At 41.2% G+C, this 21,966-nt stretch overlaps 1 protein-coding gene across 1 annotated transcript in view; it reads right to left on the bottom strand.

The window, feature by feature from the left end:
- Positions 1-17,949, bottom strand: part of lpar1 (lysophosphatidic acid receptor 1) — a 34,074-nt gene extending 16,125 nt beyond the window's left edge. Inside the window, exons 1-2 of the mRNA XM_084572343.1 lie at positions 17,408-17,949; positions 434-1,189 (exon numbers count right to left, since the gene is read on the bottom strand). Coding sequence (XP_084428469.1) covers positions 434-1,172 — 739 coding nt within the window. The 5' untranslated portion in view covers positions 1,173-1,189; positions 17,408-17,949. The remainder of the gene's footprint in view (positions 1-433; positions 1,190-17,407) is intronic.
- Positions 17,950-21,966: the final 4,017 nt, after the last annotated feature.

The raw sequence follows: 21,966 nt of genomic DNA, 5'->3' as shown, positions 1-21,966 counted from the left end.
ATTCATCCACTGGGAGTTTGAATCTGAGTCCAACATTCATGATGTCCTACACTGTAGAATGCTGACAAATCACCAAAAAATCTTTGCATCTGTTCCTCTCCAATAACAGCACTGTATTAGGACTTATCAGTGTTGCATTAAGGTGATCCAAAGGGTGTTAATGTCATGATGTTCTGTAGTGTAGGAGGCGTGCAGTCGTGCTAGGCAGTCACTGTGCTTGGACAGAATGCAGCGGCCTCACAGTTAGACCCATCAACAGATTCATTGTTCTGCTGTTGCTGATGACTTCAGAAGCCACATACACTGCTACAAAGACAGATACATAGACAGATGGGGTAGAAAGAAGCAGATGCAGTATAAATGTAGTAAGATAGACAGATAGATCGATAGATAGATAGATAGATAGATAGATAGATAGATAGATAATTCTTACCTAACACAATCACCACAGTCTTCAGCAGAGACATCATGGTATCTCTGTTGCGCCGTGGTCCAGAGCTGTGGCGCGACATCCTCATGGTCCTCTGTCGCACATAGACAAAGATGTGGGCATACAGCGTCACCATGACAACAAACGTCACCAGGTTAAACACTGCCCAGAAGATCAGGTAGGAGTTGCTATAAAGCGGCGCCATGTTGGAGCAAGTATCAATACTACAGATACAGTTCCAGCCTACGCTGGGTATGGCCCCCATGACTATGGACATGGTCCAGATTATGACAATCACCACCACCACGCGGCGGTTACTCATACGCGTGTGCAGCTGCATGCGGAACACGGTGATGTGGCGCTCTATGGCAATGGCAAGCAGGTTGGCAACAGATGCAGTCAAGCTGGTATCAATCAAGCCTTGACGTAGCAACCATGTTGAAACAGTCAGACGCCTTGTGTTTGGTCCCGTGTTGAACATCAAGTAGAAGTAAGCCAGTCCAGCAAAGAAGTCAGCAGCTGCCAGGTTGGCCATTAGGTAGTAAATGGGGAAGTGGAATCTCCTGTTGACGTAGATGGCGACCATCACCAGAAGGTTGGCGAGCATGATGAAGATACACACGGTGATGCCCAGGCCCATCACCAGCCTGCTGACGGTGTTCCAGTTAGTAGCAAGGTACTTGCCACTGCGGTTGTAGAAGAAGGCGATGGTCTCATTGTAGTAGCACTGTTCCTCATCCATTGTGGCAGTGGTGATTACTGAAAGGTTAAACGACAAAACACTATCAGAGGGTTGTTAACATTTGATGTAACGCCACTTTAAAACAAAACACCAGCAGGTTAAAAGTATGAAATTTCACAAGCAGATTTATGTTATTGAGCTGTTGAGTGATTTCCTCTACTTTGCAATTGAATGAACCACACCTGTGGTGTTTACACCACTATGAAAACTCCACTAAGATTAAAAATGGAAGAAACCTGCCAATAAATGTTCAGGTAGGGAGATTATCCAAAGAATCTGGCACACATGGAAATGTTAATCTGACTGCATCGTCATGCAAGTGAAGCCTAAATACCAAACAGACTTTATCTAAAAAGGGTCATGCTTGTTTTGAATTGCAGATATTTTATTAGGAATTGTATAGGTATCATAGAAGATAATCTACAGTGTGAGTAAAAGCATGTTTTGGTTTTGGAATGAAGAGTCTGGGCCTCTGTATTTATAATTTTAAGATCAGTAATGTAAAATTAATTAAAGCAGCACAGTTGACCTGTAATGCAAGGATGTGAAATGATCAACTACTGAACTAAAGAAGCCACTCAAAACTTAAATCAGTTTACATGGATCTGTTCATAGCAACAGAATGGGCTCTATGTTACAGTGTTCTGAGCTACTTTCATCCTTTGGTCAAGAATGAGTTAATCTTAATTTCAGGAAAATACTTATGTGCCTCTTTCATAACATTTAATACAGAACAGTGCTTTAGGAAACAAGTATTCTTAAGCTGGTTCCTGAAACATGGGAAACTAAATCCCCTTTGGATTTAAATCATTTGTGAACGTGTGTGTGTGTGTGTGTGTGCGTGTGGCACGCCGAGTGTTTTACATGTGGAAAGCAGCCATGATTAATGCAGAACCAGCAGCTTTATGAGAGCAGAACATCTACAAATAACTGGCAGAAACAAAACGTATGTTGTCTACAAGTCTCAGTTTACAGCAACACGACGCAAGGGTGGTGTGTGATTTTGTGCCCGCATGCAGGCCTGCTGTGTGTGAGCATCTGTGTGTTGTGGTGTGAATAAACTTCAGTGTGATATGAGGCTAAGGACATGTTTTTCTCCATCTGCTCAGGGTTTACAAGTGTTTATGGGAAAGAGAAAAAAAGCAGCTGAGGAAACAGAAAACTAAGCATCGACAGCAGCATCATGGGGCTTAGCATCAACTCAGACACACAAAAACAATGCTCACTGGAGTGTGTGTGTGTGTGTGTGCGTGTATGTGTGTGTGTGTAATAAGGTCCAGTCCCGAACAGATGCTGCCCAGTCTTTCTCATACACCCCAGACCGGAAACAGGACCTCAGGGCTGGTGGAGAGAAAGAGGGTGTGTGGGTTTGTGTGTGCAAGTGAGAGTACACCAAGAGAGAAGGGGGAGAGGAACTGGGAAAACAAGAGTGGATGAGAAATAAAAGAACGTGTATTAGAAGTTTTAGGCCAAAGGTCTGTGTTTTTGTGGAAATCCTTTTCTCTTGATTTACTTTGGATCGTCGAAATCCCCCTTAAACCTTCTCTGTTGCTCTGCAGTGACACAGTAAAGCTGTGCCAAACACGAAGCAGAAGGTGCTTTGGACTAATTTCCAATGTTGGAAAAGCTACCACAACCTTCACCTTTCAAAAATTCACATGAAAAATATGGGGTACTCTTGGGAAATGAGTCAGTGTTGAAACCTATCAAAGCTGAAGTTTGCCAAAAATATTTGGACATGCACTCCGACTGCAAATCTCATTGGTAATATACTGATGTAAGGGCTGTGCTAAGCAGCACATTTTATGTGGTGTAGAGAACTGCAGGTAGCTATAACCCATAGATTTCTGCATGCACTTTTGTTCTATAATAGTCCCTGCTATAAAATCTAAATTATGTGGATTTTTTTAAATCATCACACAAGCCAAAACAGTGCTGTTTATCAAATCTCAAGTACAGTACACTAAATCTGAATATTGGCAGTGTAATACATGCTTATATTCATGATCCAAAACGGATGTGTATTAGTTATGGCAGTGCATCAATGCCAGTAAAAAGGGAGCCCTGATCCATTAAATAAATGGTTCCTGGACTCTCTTTGTGTCTTCAGTTTCCAATAAAGAAGTAGAACTGTAGCCATGTTTGCTCAGAGTGGTGGCACTGTGTTATTTCATTGGCTGAAACGGTAATGGTGCATTCTATTAGCGGTATTGAATTATTGCTGATAGCACTCCAGGCTGTGCCGGGCACACCGGATGCATCTGCTTAATTTTTGCACATTATTTTTGGACACATTGCTGCAAAACTCGAACACTGGCCAGTAACCATAAAAACAGGGCCACATTTATTCATGATATGTTTTGCTGTACGTTTGCATTGTACTGATGGAGTGGTAAAAAGATTTATTTACTTTAATTTGAACCACACCTCATCCTCATTTGGATTTGCAGCTCTTCCCAGCCCTTCCCAGTTTCTCCTTTAGAATGATGAACTCAGACTACTGCCGCATGCTTGTGTGGAGAGTTATTTCCTCTCGCGTAGACGCGCATATATTAGTTGCCCGTTGAATGTAGTTTTTGTGGTATTGCCTCACATAACCTGTGTCAGGACCAAAAAGCTGCTCTTGAACACACTGCAGTCGGCCTTAGTTACTCGCAGTGTTGTGCAAGTTCACACTAAACAAGAACTAGCTCAAAGTTCAGTTCACACAGGTAAAAGTGAACTAGTTCAAGTTTATAGTTCACATTATTTCATTTTGAGTTAATAGACTCCAAAATGCATTCAGTAGGCCAGTCTGGCATTCACAATGTTTTTTTAATGACCAACTTTGAGTTATTCTTGTTCAATAGAATCTCTGACCGACCTGCCCATCCATCCCCAGCCAGTGATATTTTTTTCCACAAGGATCTGTACTGCTTTTTTGAATAAGCATTGATGTGTATAGTAAATAATTCAAATGTTTGTGTAGATCAGCTGCTTCTGCAGTGCCGAAGGCGGCTCCTCTTTCAGCTGCACCATCCATGCTGTATGCTGTAAATCACATGTCGGCTGACAGCTGTCGTAAAACCTTTTTTTCTTTTTTCTTTTACTGAATGGGGTGAACGTCGTTATTTCCCTCCACATTTAGCGAAACTCACGTCTACACTGGTACACCTCACCAGTACACTGGTTAATAGTTCTTTGATGTCGGCTTGCTGAGTCCAGGGTCTAAAACTTAAGATCAACTGAGCAGGAGGAACAGTTGCAACAAGCAGAAAGAGTTTTGTGGACTTGTGAGTCCAGTTTTAAGACAAAAATCTGATCCTATGCTTTGATTAAATTGCTTTTATTTCTTACATAATAGATATAAATTCAGCTCCATGAATATATTTTCCTCAGCATAAAGTGTCTCATGGTATTTTGTGAAAATAACAAATGCAAGGTCGATGTTCTGTAATCAAACTGCTACATCTGTGGACCACAGACAGCCTTTTCCCGTCTGTGTTGGGTTTGGTCTATTGTGTCCTTTCCCTTTGGTGCCTGTGGTTATTCCTAATGACTTTAGAAGACACATTATCGAATCTGAGAATCATTTTGAGGTTTTTAATTGAACTTAGCAATAAAAAGCAGTAACCATTAGAAGCAGAGCAAGGAGCAGCTGAACAACAGCAGCAACACTAATGCAGGACAAATCCACACTGACTGAGGCTCTACGGCAACTACTACAGCAGATGAAAGCACATCTATTGGGCTTGTCATCTGCAGTTTATGGCCATTAAATGTCTGGAGGGAGCAGTCAGCGGGGCATTAGATGCCTGAGGCGAGTCGTCAGTACTAGAAAGTGGAGGAAGTGTCAGTGGCCTCTCAGTACACATTCCCAACACTTTCATCAGACCTTTGGAGCCTGGAGAGGGAGATCCTGTCATTGTGTGTGTGTGTGTGTGTATGTGTGCAACTGCCGTTGGCTGGCTTCTTGTAACATGGAAAGATTGCACAAGAAATAGGACACAGAAAGAGGGGAATTTAGCTTTCTGTGTTCCTACACCTGGGTGTGTATGTGTTCACATTGTAAAACCTTGAATGACTTGTTTTATGAAGAATCCCAGAGGAATGTTTGGAAGTGTGTGTGCAATGTGTTGAATCTCTGGTTAAAGACGGGGAACAAAATGCTTGCTGTGCCCAAGTGTGTGTCGACACACTCCCTCCATGCTTGTTAGTGATGTGTGATAAAGTCTGGCTGTGTGGAGAGAGAGTGAAAGTGTGTGTAAGTGTGTGTCTTTGAAAGGACCACCCTGGTATCCATACAAGTGAGGTCATTACTCAAGCATCGACAGCAAGACTGCATCCGTGTATTCACAGCATACGCCTAACAGATTAAGACGACTGGTGTGTGTGTGTGTGTCACTCTCTATGGTTCACTGTTATACACATTTTATTATTTTCTTCACAAATGCTTGCTTGCTTTAGGGTAGCTGTAGATTCCAAAATGGGATGGTTTCTTATCATTGCAATCCATCATTTTTAAACATTGGGCCTAGTTGTTTAGATATTTGGCTCAAACCTTTCCTGATGGCTCTACCTTTCGATGTCCTCCATCTTAATTGATCCAAAACAATCAGTTCAAAAATTGCGGAAATGGAGAAGCAGCTGGAAACACTAAAGTGGAAACACGCTACTACCAAGCAGAGCAATCACACCTCTTGCGGCCTACATCGCCGCGGCACGTAGTTACATTTCTGGTGAGGTGCACGTTAGCTACGGCGTTAGGGTCTGCAAGGGTCTGCTTATACTCTGTGCTGTTGCCAGACTGACACAGAGGCCTAAACCGCCTCTAACTTTCCATTTACTAACAGCGGTCAGTGCTGTTTTCTAGACTAGTTGAATAAATGTAATAATATGGTGGAAAACCAGGATACATAAAGTCAGTCGTGTTGTGGCACTGGACAAAAGTACACCATCATGCGTATTTGTCAGTTTTCTCAGCTTACTGCATCCATAACGTGAACTCTTGTGGCATTTATTCAAGTGCTCTAACAGCTGCTGAGTGGTAAGACTTGTCTGTAAGGACTTTGACTTAACCACATCACATCTGTGTCAAGACTTAACTAAACCTATTAAACCTAATTAAACCTGAAGTGCTGTCACGACATAAAACAAATTTGTACTGGTTTTGGAAGGAACATATCATCCTGTCCTGACAAATAGCTGTATTATATCAGAAAACAAAACGCAAATTGTGTTCATTTATTAAGATTTTGTTGGACTATCCCTATCCAATGCCTGAAGCAAAAATACCCTCTTGATATAGCATGTAAATCTTACTGTACTGTGCAATATACCTCAGTCATTAGGCCTCCGTACAAAATCGGCAATGGTCTGTATCCCATTACTCCAACAATTATAACATGCTGGAATCTATTACTTGTAATACTGCACATTGTTATTATTATTGAGATTCTTCATTTTCTTTTTTTCTGTCACGTTAAAGAAATAAATGCTGTTATAACACTGTTTTTTTACACTTCTCTTACACCTGTTGCGATAAACTGATTAGTTCCAGTCAGCCATTAAACTTCATAAAGTAACGAATCCCAGTCCATCTCTCCACGATCCATCATCCAGCACCATGGTTGCTAATCCTAAAACAGTCCTAAGAGGAATGATGCTTCAAGGGGAACACCACTCAATGACATGTTATTCTTACACAGAACAAGAGTTTAGTCTGTATTAGCGAACATTTATTAGTGTGTCAGACAGATGTCTGGCCAACCTGTAATGGGGTAGTCTTTACGGAGCTATGTTCCACAGGGAACTGATAAAATAGATGGATAATTGAGCGTATCCTACATAATTTTCCAGGGTTTTACCCCTTTTGAACTGATAAGATGCTGATCTACAACCCACTTGTGTTTTGAAGTCCGCAACTTCATTCTCTGCTGAACAGAAGAGCTTTAAACTGACACACTGATGGAGAATTTCACAAGGAGTTATCTTGAGGGATTTCTCTTTTTAAGAAAATACATCTTCTGACTGTGGAATTTGTTAAATTTTGTGAAGAAGCTAATTTATGTGTTAAACTTCATTCAGAACTGTTTATGTTACATTATCCTGAACATCTCCAGGTCCCTGCAGTTCATCAGCATCTCAGACCAAGTTCTTGGCTCTGAGGTTCCTAACTGCGGAGGAATTACTCATTTTCATAACAAGTCACGAAGCATGTAAGAGTGTTCACAACAATGTATAAATTATCAGGAAAAAAAAGAGTGACAACGATAACGCCACATAAAGCGACGGACAAAACACGTTATGAAGCTTGGCCTTGAGATAAACCGCATCTAAATGACCGACCAATCAAAAATGTATTGTGCTGCCTTCCCCACCCCCAGCGTCCCTGTACTTTTGAAAACTAATACCACTGAGCAGGAACTTTTTAAGGGGTGAAATAACTTCCCCACAACTTAGATCCTGGTCTCTGCAGCAGAAACTGAGTAACTCCAAAGGTTCCTAGTTCCTGCAGAAGACTTTCCTGCATTTGAAACAACATGATACATACAGTAATATGAAAGTCCAGAATCAGAGCAGCCTGTTTATTTAGAGGTGTCGGTGTACCTTACTTTGTCCGATTTTGTGACATGATTTATGAGCAACACTAAATTGCAGCTAAGGTACAGAAATTGAGTCTGGTCCACAAATTCCTGTTGAGCACTGCAGCGGCAACATGCATATCAGAAGTATGAAACTGAGAAGCCTTATGGCCTTCCATGCTTCTTCTGTCTCTGTATTCGACCCCACCGCTCTGCTTCTCTTATCTTTTGCCCTCTCCCCCCCCCTCTCCTCCCTTAAGTTTAAACCTTCTCTTCTATTCCTGTTACTCATCTTCTGACATCTCATTTCTCCAGCTTTCAACTCCTGTCTCCTCCTCCTCCTCCTCCACCACCTCCCCCCTCCCCTCTCCCATCTTTGCCAACTCTCCACACAATGTGCCCATTGTTTCCCCACTACCACCCCAGAAAGCAGAGAAACAGGACTTCTGCAACTCTGAATACGCACAGACGCTCTCACACATAGGCTTTCATTCTCTAACTTGCTCTGTAACATCATGGGCTAGTGTGCACAAACCTCACACAGCCTCACACTCGCACATACTCTCAAACAGTTGCTGCGCACCGACAGGGCTCAGGACAAGGGCTGGATTGAGAGTTGGTGTTGAGTCATGTGTGACTGTAGTTGTGATGGGCTGATTCACAGCTCGTCAGTGGATGATACCCAACCGTCCACTTAAGTACTTCCATCTCAGCACACATAGCCCCTAATTGTCATTAAATTTGATGACTAAGAATGGACTAGAAAGAAAGAGATGAGTCTTACAAAGCAGATATTTAGGGACCAGAAGAGGAAAGGTGATTAATACTGTAAAAAACCCAAAATAGTGACTAGAACTTGACAGTACAATAAAAAAGAGAACTTCAAATGAGGAAAAACCTTACTGCTGTGGGCAATTCAAGAATTAGCGATTCATCACACCACCAACAGAAGCACATTCGGACTTTGGTAGCATTTACTCTCTTGGATGCACTCTCCCCCAGGGAGAAGGAGTTGGCTTGTTGCTGCTAAATTACGCAGGGACAGGCTGAGCGGGTTTCTCACTGGCTTCTGGTTTGTCCAAAGCCACTGAAAGCAATGTGTGATTTCTAAATAACAGCCAGGACCATAAATAACATATAAAAGACTATCTAATTTGGCTATAAATTCTCCTAGCGATCATAGCTTGAGAAAGCCAAGTGACAACCAAAATCCAGCAGATGGGTTATTATCTGAGGAGCAGCAAATAACGCAGCCTTTCATTTTGCAAATGTCCATCTAATAAGCTCCTTTGCTCGGAGGTCTTTCCACTATGATCTCTTCCACATGTTTAGGTAAAGCAGGTTTTAAGGCTAAATGGCAGGGGCAAGGAAAATGAACGACCCATGGACTTAAACCTTGTAAAGCCTTCAGAAAGGCGCTGCCACTTAATGCGGTGGGCTTTGTGCTGTTTTTGACAGCTGCTGATGGAAAAATAATGTTTTTTTTTGTATATTGTTTTTGCTTTTAGTTCCAATGTGGGTGTACATAAAGTATCATCCATCACACAGTAGTATTTGTAAGGAGAGATCATTAGGTGCATTTGTACCATAGCCCATAACTAGAAAGTACCTTTTGTTTGTGCCCTCACTGCAGGAACTGAGAATGATCAAATTTCTTAGAACTCAGTTTGTATGGTCCTTTTAGCTCATTATTCAAGTTAGGTATTTTCCGAAGAGAAGAGAAACTTTGAGTGACATAGGAGTACAGCTATTGATCCAGATGTAAGCGCCCATTGTTTTGCCATTGGTCAAACACATACATGCAGCACAGGCAACTGCAGCACATGGCTTATCAAACCTATATGTGACAGAGTTGTATGTTGTTCTATGTCGTGTAGAACTTAGTAGCTTGTTGGCAGTTGATATAGTAATGTCACTATGTCAATTCAGGGTTCCAGCTGGTATTTGCCAATGCAAAGGTATAAAAAATACCTTGAAGGTAAGTTACTGGGTAACATGTCTTCTACTTATAAATAGTCCCCAGAACTGTTTAAAAGTAGAAGTGGAAACCAGTCCAAATAAGTGTTGTTGGACCAGACAAAAACAGCATGGAGAGAGATAAGAAGTTTGTGTTTTTATTCTAGCAAGCCAAACTCCCTCAAAACTGATTCTTCTGCGCTTTAACATTCGCTTACTTGAGGTGATAAGTTAGAAACCTAAAACGAAGGAACTGAAAACATACCATGGAGAGTACCTGTCTGTAATGTAGAAATTTAGCCTTTAGCTGCAAACTTCTTTAACCACGGCATGAATAAAAGGCAATAGGATCAGGGGAAATTTATTTATAAAAAATACAGCATATAACAGTTACTCTAAAACATTTAAAATTGTGTAATAACTGTTTACAACAAGTGGTCGGAGAACCAAACGTCTCCCAACTATTTAACAATCCCTGGGTCCAGATAAACAGCCTCTGCCATATGTGTCAGGTTTGTCTGCAGTTTATTGTTGGGTGTGTTCAGCCATCCTCTAATGAAATCACACTATTAGAGGCAGATTACATCACCACAGCTCCGATGCAATATGGGATTGCATCAGTGTGGTCCACATAGATTTCAGTGTTTGACTGTTCAGATTCATCATTTTAATGCTCCGGCCTGTCAAAATCATTAATGTTGCATGCTGAGTGAAAACAAATGCTTGCTTGTGGCTGTATCCTGTATCCTCCAATGCTTTATCTTCAAACTTTTTGTGCAATATGTAGTATTGATGTCTTCCTGCAGTAAAATGAAAACATGGCAAAGTTGGATTTTAATCAGTGTACATTCTTGAATGTACAAAGTACGGACTCAGATCATCAAGGTTCAGCATCTTCATATCAGTGTAGGTTGACTAATGTATCCTGACCTTGTGTTTTGTTCTTAACATAGTCCCAGTTTCTGTGTTTAAGAACAATGCAGAGGAACAATATTTTTAAACAGTCAGACAAGACAACCAAGGAGTTTTTCTGGCCAGGCAGTGGAATGTTATTGAGGCACCTGACTTCAGTCCAAGTGAGCCTGTTTCACTTGCCAGAGCCCAAACTGAGCGGTGAAAGCAAGCCAGTTTTATTTATTCTGCACTTTAACCGTAGATTGTGCTTTACAGTAGAAGTGCTTTAAGAGCAGTAAGAGAGATTGAGTGCTGCAGAAACATTTTTACAATTAATCTACATCCCATAAACCATACTAACAAAGCAAAACAGCACTTTTTCAGTATTTTGAATCATTTATTAGTTTGAATTATTATTTTGAAGAAGCCCCTCTGACAGCATTTGCAGTTTCGAGACTTAGGCAAGTCCTTACGAACTCTGACATATCCTCTCAATCTCATTCAAACTAAATGCTCCGTGAACTCCCTCCTCAGGTCTCTCCACAAATTCTCTGGAGTGTTTCAAGTACAGGCTTTGGCATGGGCCATTCAAGAACTTAACCAAAACCATGAAAACTCTGTCTTTAGAAGGATGTGTGCATCAGGTAGTGGTGGTGCTGAAAGGTTAAACTTGACTTCAGTGAGAGGTTGTAAAATCTAGACCTTGTCAAGGAGTATTTCCCTTCATTTTGTGTCATTACATTACTGAACACTATGCAAATCAGTGTATTAAACCTCTCATTCATATAATGTGTTTCTACTTTGTTTAATCATATACGAGCAGGTGGAATCCTGTCTTTGTAAAGACTGATTTGCAGAAATATACAACTTTTACTGAAGCACGTCAAATTATGATTGCCTGTAATTATAGAAGAATTTAGTTCAAATTTTCAGTCGTTGCTTCACTTGAGCCAAAAATTGCTCAAGAGTTCAATAATAATAAATATAGAGTACTCAGACATAGGTTCATACATTTTGCTCTGCTTAAATATAATTTCCTCATTTTTGCTGATTTTGGTTCCTCTTTCGATTTTCCTCATGACATCCTTTAGATGATTTGAACCCACATAGTCGAGCTGCAAGATGGGAAGCTAACGGTAGGGCAGTAGGGAAATAAGCGGTGAATGCGGGACATCATGCACCAAACTGTTGCAGAATGCTGCAGTCTTGCGCTCGCCAGCACGAGCTTTCAAAATTGCACCATTGTGGCTTGTGACCTCAACATAATAAATGCCACGGCTGCCCAGACTGCACGCGATTCACTGCTGCCTGGCTCACGGACGGTGTGACTAACATCTGATTTGAGGGCTGATCACTCCGATCAATATTCTTACTATCTTGATCTTTCTTTATTACCAAATGTGTCCTCTACTGGATTTTCAAACATATCTGAATCAGATAAGCACTGTGTCACTGACAAAACAAGAAAAACAACTCTTTTTTTATAAATTTTAACTACACAAAACGGTCTAGTCTACTGCAACTACACTATTGAAGTGCACTGGCAATTGTTGAATGACAGCTTAGTAGTATGTACACACTGGTAACTGAACAGTGAACAATGAGTCTGCAAACAGAGCTCAATTTTGAGATCTCTAAAGCTGACATGTGTATGGCTATAAACTTGTGTAAATCTGGGTACTGTATGTGCCTCCATGCTTCCGTCTCTTCCTTGTATTCTTTTCTCATCATCTTTTTATTTTCTCAGTGTCCGTCTGCCCTTTTTTGAGCCATCTGGATAAGCTTAATATACTGTACTGACGTAAGATGTGCTTCCTGCAGGGCATTCAAAGATAACATGGCTTTTCACTTCTTTTTTCTGAGCTCAGCCATAGCTAGGTGTTCTTGTAGGTTATGGAATTCTTGCGCACGGCCTCTAATGATTAATGAAACGATGCAAGAGTTGAAAATGTTTTTGGAAATATACATGTCACCTGCGCGATGGTTTCGATGAAGGATTCCGACATCCTCCAACTTATTTTCTCTTGGCGTGAAGTGAAAGTTGTTTGAGAAAAGGTTTTCTTTCCAAAAGCAGCGGAAGCAGTTCCATTGAACTGGACAGCTTCCTGTCAAAACCACAGCTTCCTGTCAAAACCAGTTTCTTTTTTTTTTTTTTTTTACATTAGCTGTGTTGAAAAATGAAGGTCGGATGAGTTATTGTTGTTGCATCTCTTTGTACATAAAAAGAAATAACAGTGTTTTATGTTTTTCATCCACACGTGTATGTTGCTATGATGGATAAAGGCAATTATAAGCCATAGATGAAAACACAACCAAATACAGAAAAGCAGTAAGCAGCCAGACTACTACAGAAACTGATTTCAGAGGTCACTATATGAACACCACTCAGATGCCCTTGTTATTACCATGGTCACACATAAAGTTTGCAACGTATTTGGCAACTCTATTTGGTAGTTTTCCTCACATTTTTGTTTTCTAAATGATGCACACGTGTCGACAGATTGGTGAAGGCGTCAGTCTGGCGAAGGCGTGTGAGATTTTTTAAGCTGCAGCGTTGAGCGTCTATAGCCACCATACGGAACAGACTACCGTAGGTTATCATGACTTATGGCCACCATAAAAATCATACAACAACTCCACTCCTGCAAGTGCAAGTCTTCCCCCAGTGTTGGTTGTTACGGACCACCCAGAGCTACGTACGTGATCTCACAAACAGACATTACCAGTTGACGTCTGAGGTTCAACTTAGTTGCTATTGGTAGCGAAGAAATATATTTTACTGACATTCCAGCGACCTCTAAGTGTTTCTAAACACCACAAAGACACTTGCTGACCAAAAGTGCAAAAAGTGCAAACTAAAATTGGAACAGAACTGCACAGAGACTGAGGTGCTAGTTGCTTTTAATAAGTTGTTGCAAAATCAAAGCACTCTGTTGGCCATGAAGTGGCCTGGACACAGCATCACAATTGGCCAGAAGAAGGAAATGAAAAAAAAAGAAATCTACATAGAAATGGTGCAGGTTTAAAAGTAAACAGTCTTCTGAGAAGGTCCCTTAACTATGCTTATTTATTTAAATGTGTTTGAGTTTTCTTAAAGACGTCTTCAAGCAAACTCAAACCAGTCCAGCTGCCTTTGTTTGAGCTTTGTTTCTGAATACACGTCTGTGAAGACTGTCAGTTATCCAGGTCATGGCATAAGTGCAGCATATAAATGAATACAGAACAACAATGTTGGAGATAGTACAACTCCCTCCTACTATTTGCAACAATTTCTTGCATGTATTTTTATAGCGGTTTGAACAGGCAAACGCATTTCCTTATTGTTATGGGTTTGAGGGAAATTGAATTTCTGTTACCTACGTGAATGTGAAAGCAGTGTGGCTCTTTGGCTTAAGAATGGGTGGAATGCAAGACCTTAGACGTGGGGGAGGAGAGATCATGCTTTCAGTAATCACAACACAGATGTTTCAATGACCCTTTCTTCTGACGGATGTCAGAGCTCATGTGGGGAAACGTAAAACAGTCATCATCGGGGGAGACACTAAAGCCATTGCAGTGAACTTTTTTTTCTTTTCTTTGCTTTGACCGAAAGGGTCAGAAGTCAGAAACATCAACTTGCCTGTTCACACGTTGCTTGTTGTTTCACTTTTCAACATCTCACACTTACAGAGGGCTCTTCTGTAATCACGTCACATCAGTCCATGAGAACTGTAACTACTGAGTGCCTGTGCTGCTTTCTGGTTACTTGGGAAACCACCGAGCTCCTGACAACTATCCTGTTCACATATTTGGAGTGCTGGTGTGTCATAGCCATGGTGACATATGATTTTCCACTGAAAAGTCACAACTGCAAACATACACAAGACCAGTTAATTAAACGTCACTGTGACAATATTGTTCAACAAAGGGGCTCTACCTCTGTCACTTTAAACCACTGCTGTATCTTTTGGTTTGCATGCAAACACAGTCATAGGGACTCCTAATCCTTGCCATCTCTATGCTTTTGTCCAGACAATTTCTGCTGCATCAGTCTGTTTGTGTCATGTGCTACCACCTTCATCTTGTGTCCTTATATAGCTATGCATGTAGTAAAATGCTCCATAACGTCTGGCTGCACGGGTGTCACTGCGGAACTTGTCAGAAATGAGAGTTTCTGCTTAACTGCAGACACAGTTTTTGTTTTAGAAATAGTAATTCATGGCACCTTCTGTATTAAACAAGTTCTAAAATTCAAGTGTTGTTTGAGTCAAGTGCTATTTGGTGTCTATAAAACAACCCTTTTCATTTAAAAGAGAAATTGTGGAGAAATAGAGAGAAGAAAAGCATCTCTTCAAACCGAGGCCACTCCTCAGGTTAAAAGGTCTTCCCCAGCTGATTATTCAATTCAACAAGTTGTGACAAAATGTATTAAAAACTTTTGAACCAGTGCTTTTAACATACTGGTAAGAGTTACTAAACATAATAAAAGTGGCTTTTGGTTCAGTTACTTCAATCACAAATAAACATCCAAAGTGGAATGGTGACATCTCCAGCTTCACCATTTAAGATTTGTCTCAGCCTAAACTATCAGATTTCATAGGAGCCTCAAGAAATTCATTTCCAAATTTCCAAAACGTTCCCGAACTCATTTTCTGAAGGATAAAACTGTGTGTGACAGTTATTAGTCGACGAATGTGACTCATTCAGAAAGCTTGCACAATCAGACTGGTTGCAACTACACTCTAAAAAAATCTGTAATTAAAAAAGCTCAAATGCCACAGAGCGAATCCGTCTGCAGGAGTGTAAATGCTCCTCACACTCCCCTATAGCATCAAAGACCCCCTGAGGCCTGTGTCAGTGGGTGGCAGGTAAACAGCGTTCTCCCTCTCTGTTGTGAATACACCCTCGCAGGCAACACACGCAACACACAGACCATTTGAGCCACAGATGAGTGTTAATTGGGCAACATCAAAAGGCATTCTCAGGAAACCTCTATAATCGGTTAAAAACTAAACAGAAAGTTGTAATGTCTTGGGTGCTTGTGCTTGCGTCATAAAAATCAAACCGCCAGATTAATAGTAACTGAGTCATTGTTGTTTTTGTACACATAACAGGGATCCACTGACTCATTCAAACTATCAACCCTCCCCGTGCAGTGAACGAGATCAACTGTGATTGATGGAATGCATGACCAAACTAAAGCACCGCCAACTCAAATCCAGGTCTCTGCGGAGACGGAGGGAAAGACAAACTTTGCTCGTGCACCACCTGTGTGCCTCATTAGAGATCTCTGGGGAGCCCGAGAGTGCTCAGTAAATTCTTGTCTCTCCTTTCGAGATGTGAGATTGTGGTCAGATGGAAGTCTTGCCTCGAGAGTTGTGATAAAAGAAAACCGTGGAGGAGCAGCAACCGGTAGGTACATTTTAAGCCTCATAACCATGCAAAAGGGAAAACATCGGCGGGCCACCAAGAGCACTGAAATTCAACCTAATTGGTGGCCGAGGGAAACCTTGCGCTGACCTGCTCTTAAGTGAAATGTCAGCAGTCTCGAGGGAGATTTGAAATTCTCCTCGGAGGAGGAGGTTTCACAGCAGCCAAAATGTCAGCCTGCCTCATCAACCACCACAAGACAAACAAAAAAACTTTTTAAGATGTTGGTTTTCTCTTCATGCGAACTCATTAGACTATGAACTTTACTGCAATGCATATGGTTATTGTATTCTTGTCTTCTTTCTAAACTTCACTCGTACTAATCGTCTTCATATGCACCTTTTAACAGTTTTCTGGCTGACAGGGGAACATCTTATTCCTTCATCTTGCAGGCTCTGTTCATCCATGTCACATGCAGGGATGATAACTCATATTAAATGTTACATGTTGAAATATCATTCCCCTTTTATACTTTTATCAACACTAGAACTTAAGAGAATTAAGATCCCAGACACTTGTGCTCTGGTGCAAGTTATTTATCTAAGTCTTTACTATAGGTGAGGTTGCTTAACACTGTTGTCTGTCTGGAATCCATGCGTCTACAACTCTCTCTTGTTTTGCTGGAAGGACTAATCACACCATCAGCTTATTTTACAGAGTCACAGCTTTAGCAACCTTCGCAGAGAAGTTGGTTCATGAAATTTCAGGGCTTGAGTCCAGGGCACACTGCTGCGGATTGACTCCTGCCGGTAGTAGACACTATCAAGGCGTATACTTTGGGAATATGTCAACACCACAAAAATGTTTGACCAGAGCAGCAACATGCTGACAGTCTACATTGTGTTTTAGCAGATACTGAGACTGAAAGCACAACAACTGATGTCGGATGACTTCTTTTTCTACAACTGTTGGAATGGGGTTACGTTTGGGAGAGAAAAGGCGACTCGGTGATGAAATCTAAATTGAAAACACGTTCTCTAAATGCACATCAGCGTGGAAAATCAAGACACATGTCAGCTTTTCACTCCCACATCCAACGCCCGTTTGATTTCTTCCCCGCTCACTCCCTTCTGCATGTGCTGTTCCAATACCAGAGGTTGATAAAGAGCCCAGTTCTGGCGCAACAAGTCCTTCATTCCAGCTGCGTCCCCTCTCTCACCCCCCTGTGGGCGCACAGCCGCGCGTCTCCCGCTGAAGTAACGGTGCGCCCAGGAGCGTCGGGCATCTGCTAATGCCATCAAAGCGTTTATCTGAACAGAACGCTCGCTCGCCGCGTCTACGTGGCAGGTATACTGTGATTATGTCAAGATGCCCACATAATGCAGCCCGCATAAGAAGTGATCCAAATAGTTGTTTCTCCTTCTTTGGGTCAAAAGAAAAATCTCTCATTTAGAAAAAATAACAAATACTCACAGCGTCTTGTTTTCCCAGAGAGAACAGTAGGTAGGTGGTCTAGCTTACTCCCCTACTGGTTCCTGGATGTCCGACTCAAGTTTGATACGGGGTGTCTGAAATTCCTCCAACAGAAAACTCATAGAGGCTGTGCCTGCGCAACTCTTGTGTCAAAGTCGCAGCGGTGCAATGTAAGACTCCAAATCCAACAAACAGACAGGAAACGCGTTCATTTTATGTCCTTGCAGAAAAACAGGTAACAGGCCAATTTGTTTTCCCACGACTAAGTAGATTTTTTTTTTTTAATTTTTAAATTGTATTTTATTTCTAAGTTGTTTTTTTTTTTTTTTTTCCCAGATGTAACAGCCTTGGTGCGCTCTGCTCCGTCTCCGTGCCTCTCTGCGCTGGCTCGGCTCTCTCTTTCTCTCTCACTCCGTCTCCCTCCCTCTCTCTCTCTGTCTGTCTGTCTCTCTCTCTCTCTCTCTGACGACCGACTGCCACACACACTGCACAGGACAGGACCTTTGTCTGCACATGACGTCACACACACACACACACACACACACACACACACACTGCAAAGGAGTCACATTTTAATCAAGAACGTGTTATTTTACAGGTAAAAAATCAATTATACAAACTCAGTAAACATGGTGAACTCTTTGTTCGGAGACAGGCGAAAGCTTATCAGCAACAAGTGCATTTAATCACCATACTTTGCGTCTCATAAAGAAAACATTCACTAAAAGAGGTACATGTCCACCTACCAAAGACATTTCTTGTGGTGCTTGCTGTTGAGATTTGTTCTTTCTCCTTCAGCGCCTAATTGGAAACACATTTTTTTTTTCAGTAACTTGTTAAGAGAGAGACAGGAAGGGAGAGAGGGGTGGAGTGAAGCAGAGAGTGTGTGAGACTGACACTGAAGGACTCAAAGACATATTGTATTCCTTAGCAATTAACCCTCCACATAATATACGTCGGAAATATTTCCTCCCGTCTGCCGGTGCTGGTGTCCAAGTGAAGTTCTCAGGTTATGAGACAAGTATTTGGTGGGGACAGTTATGTCTGCTTACTTTATACCATCTGCGAGCACTTAATATATTCATTTCATGGCATCATGCATTAGGTAATGCAAATGCAATCTAGTGCACAATACCAAAACCACGGCATTTACATGTCAAAAATAATTTTAAAACAAGTAGTATGTTCAAGTGCTGGTCAAACAAAAGACATTCGAAGTGGTAAATTCTGACCAGGTGTTCAAGCCAGGAAATGATTTGATTGATTTCATCAGTCACAGGTTAACAAGTGACATCACTGAACACCCAGAAAGCATCTAATCAGGAAAATAAAAAGTAGGTGATTAAATGGTAATGGGAATTTGCAGTTCTACTTCATTCTAGTGGAAGATTTCTGCATCTAGGATAGCACCACAGAAGACTTATTGACCTATTGACAACATCTGTGCTGCCATGGTTGTTGACATTCCTGATTGTGGAAGTAATATGTACGGTTCTTCCTGCCCAGTCACCTTTGCATGTTAAGCGGGTCATGAAAAACCCAACAAGTCCTCCTAACTAAATATTATATGCCAGTGCCTTCAAAATATGAGCATTTTCCAAAGTAACAAAGCTTAGTTTTGGTTCTGATTACAGAAAATGGCCGGTTAAGGTAAGAAAAAGAGGTGTTAAATACAGCCTGGTATCACTTAAGGGCTTGTGAGTAGGGCCTTTGAGTAAGGGTAATGGAACGTGTTCCATTATAACTTAAGTGCCTAATCACTTGCTGGTGTCGGGCCATCTATGAGCATCTGTGACGCTAATTTTTTGTCGTTGTGTGTTGGCACTAGTCGGACCCCTGACCGTGGCTTTTCAGCAGAATCAGCATGTTGAGTCTGAATCTGGAGTGTGTCGGTGAGACAGAGCACTCTGATTGGTCGTGCCACTTAGTGCAGAAGGAGAGAATAGAAACTGATAGAAGTTAACATAACAATCCAAAAAAGCTCAAGTGAAGTAGAGTGTGGCTCTTTCTGGCTACCTGGCTTCCTGGCTATGTAGTCAGTATGGTGTGTTCAAGTTAGGGTTTGTACAGACTCGTCGACGTCACTGCTGTGCCATGATGCTTTAAGCATCATGTCGACTAGTCACTGATCACATGACAATAACAACATTGATGCCTCCAAGAAGACAGGTGAGGAGTCCAGTGGGTCATTGCGGCAAACTAGCAATCATTCATCAAGTGTGTGGAAATACTTCACTAATGATGAAGCCCATACGTGACATGCAAAAGATGTGACTCCTTCCTGAAATACAACAAAAGCACTACTGCAATGCACACTCATCTGATAAGGCATCCACTAACACTACCAGAGGAACGGCCCAAATCCTCCCGACAACTTCACCAAACGCCCTTCGGTAACAGAGAGAAGGAGCAATTTGTTGGTGAATTTCATTGTCAAAGTTATTAGAGCTTTAGCTGTATTACACGGAGAAGGCTTCAGAGAAATACTGAATTTAAAAAAATAAAAAACTGGCTTCATAAACCATCTTACAACACAATGGAGTACTATTAAACAATCAACGGTGCTAAGTTGCAGCCTGTTTTTATACAGGCTATACATCTGTAGCGTACAGTATGTAATGCATGAGCTGCCTGTTCTCAGCAGGTCAAGAATGTAGATTTCAGCGTCGCAAAGCATGATTTTCTACTTTCATCAGCGACCACCACAATAGTTGCTGCTTCTCAACATCTTTGTGGTTAGATCCATAAAATGAAGAACGTAACATATGAATGTGGAGAAAAAAAATCTTTATGATCAGTTCATGATCTGAAATAGAACATTACAGTATGTGTAGTCACTGGCAGTACCTTGCACGCTTGAGGCTGGTAGAGGAATGAGAGGAACCACAAAGACCCCAGTGATGGGGGGAAATCTGTTTGCTTTGAGTGATTTGTGAAAATACTTGCATAACCGCTATGTTACATTTGTGCTCTCTTTATGACAGAAGCCCCTCTATTTCACACACGTCCAACAGACCAAATTTAAACCATGGTGTCCCACAATGGAAAGCAAACACCTACAAGTTGGCCAAAGGAGAATCCCACCAACTGTACTGTGAAGGCTCAGGCTTACACGGCAGATTTTTGTTCAGTAGAGTAGGGGGAAGGCCCTGCACTTTTGCCTACTTTTAAGTAGAATTTTCTCCAAGTATTTTTAACCTATTATAATGTTACATTAAATTAAATTAATAGTTAGTAAGTACATAGGTGATTGTTTAAAGGAGCTTTGTTTTTTTACTTGGCAAAGAGACTTTTAATGTCTAGTAGCCATGGTCATCAAACTGAATGCAGGAAGTTAGGTAGGAAGTTATATAAGTTGTCAACAAGGTTTGCGTTTGAGGTTCCCATCACTGTTTTGGCAAGGTTTGGCCTGGGCTGTGTCCTGAAAATGTCTCTCATCTCTGGCTCATTAGTTCACCATCAAAATCACTCAGCGACAAAAAGGAAAAACTGGTTTAACACTCTGGTTAGGGCAATCCAAGAGAATGGTTTTTAAATGTGTCACACCCACGGGCTTGTGTACCATATGGTAACATTTACTGAGGTGTTTGTAGTAAACAGACCAACACAATTGTAGGAATGCAAGGGAAGAGCAAAGATTACTGGCAGTGCATGTCTCAAACAGATGTATGTTCTCATTGCAAGTCTCTTTTTTTGTACATATCAATGTACATATCTTTGGCATGATTGTGTACACACCTGATAAGCATGATTCAAGAGGCACCAGCTCTGTGCATAGTTTTGTTGCCGTTTTTTTTTTTAGCTTCTCAGCCTCCTAGCCTATTTCCACTTTTGATTGAGTTCCTCACACTACTGCCACCTGGCGGTATGAAAAATTATTTCCTTTCACGCAGGCACTGGCCACTGGCTATAGTTTATGCACTGGTGGAAGTGCAACTTTTTGGTCTAGACTTCCCAGTACATCTTCGTGACAGCAGTTCTTTAAATGTGTATTTCGTTTCCCTTTCTGCTGATGTTACAGATTGTATAGATTGTTGCTGATTGTATAGACGTTGGTTAAAACCAAACAGGGGAACCAATATTAACAGTAATGAAAACACTAGAGTGTAACTTTTATATTGCACAACCTAATATGTCCCCTTTGACATCATTATGTTAGTGTTTAGTGTTTGAGGTGGTGCACATTAATAATGCAAGGTAACATACTGTATATGTTACACTACACTAAGTGACTCGATGGACAATGCTTTATTTGCCTGTGTGATAAGACTTATATTGTCTCACAAGGCTTTTTAAAGGCACACAGCTAGGTCCCTCTTCATGTGACATTTAACTACGTAGATAAGCAGGGCTTGACATTTTCAATTTGTGTATTTAAGACAAAGGTCTCTTGCTTACACACAAACACGACGACCGATCGCCACGTGCAGCCAATACAGATACTACTTAATAGTTTTAAACGCTGAGTGCTGGGTGAGGTTGACATATTTAGCCACTTGTCGGTTGTGTGAGAGAATTGGACAATGAAATAATTCAATTTGATTGAAAGAAAAAAATAA

This window comes from Chelon labrosus, assembly GCF_963514085.1.
Source record: "Chelon labrosus genome assembly, chromosome: 22".
NCBI classification, from domain to species: domain Eukaryota; kingdom Metazoa; phylum Chordata; class Actinopteri; order Mugiliformes; family Mugilidae; genus Chelon; species Chelon labrosus.
This window is presented reverse-complemented; position numbering and strand designations above follow the sequence as displayed.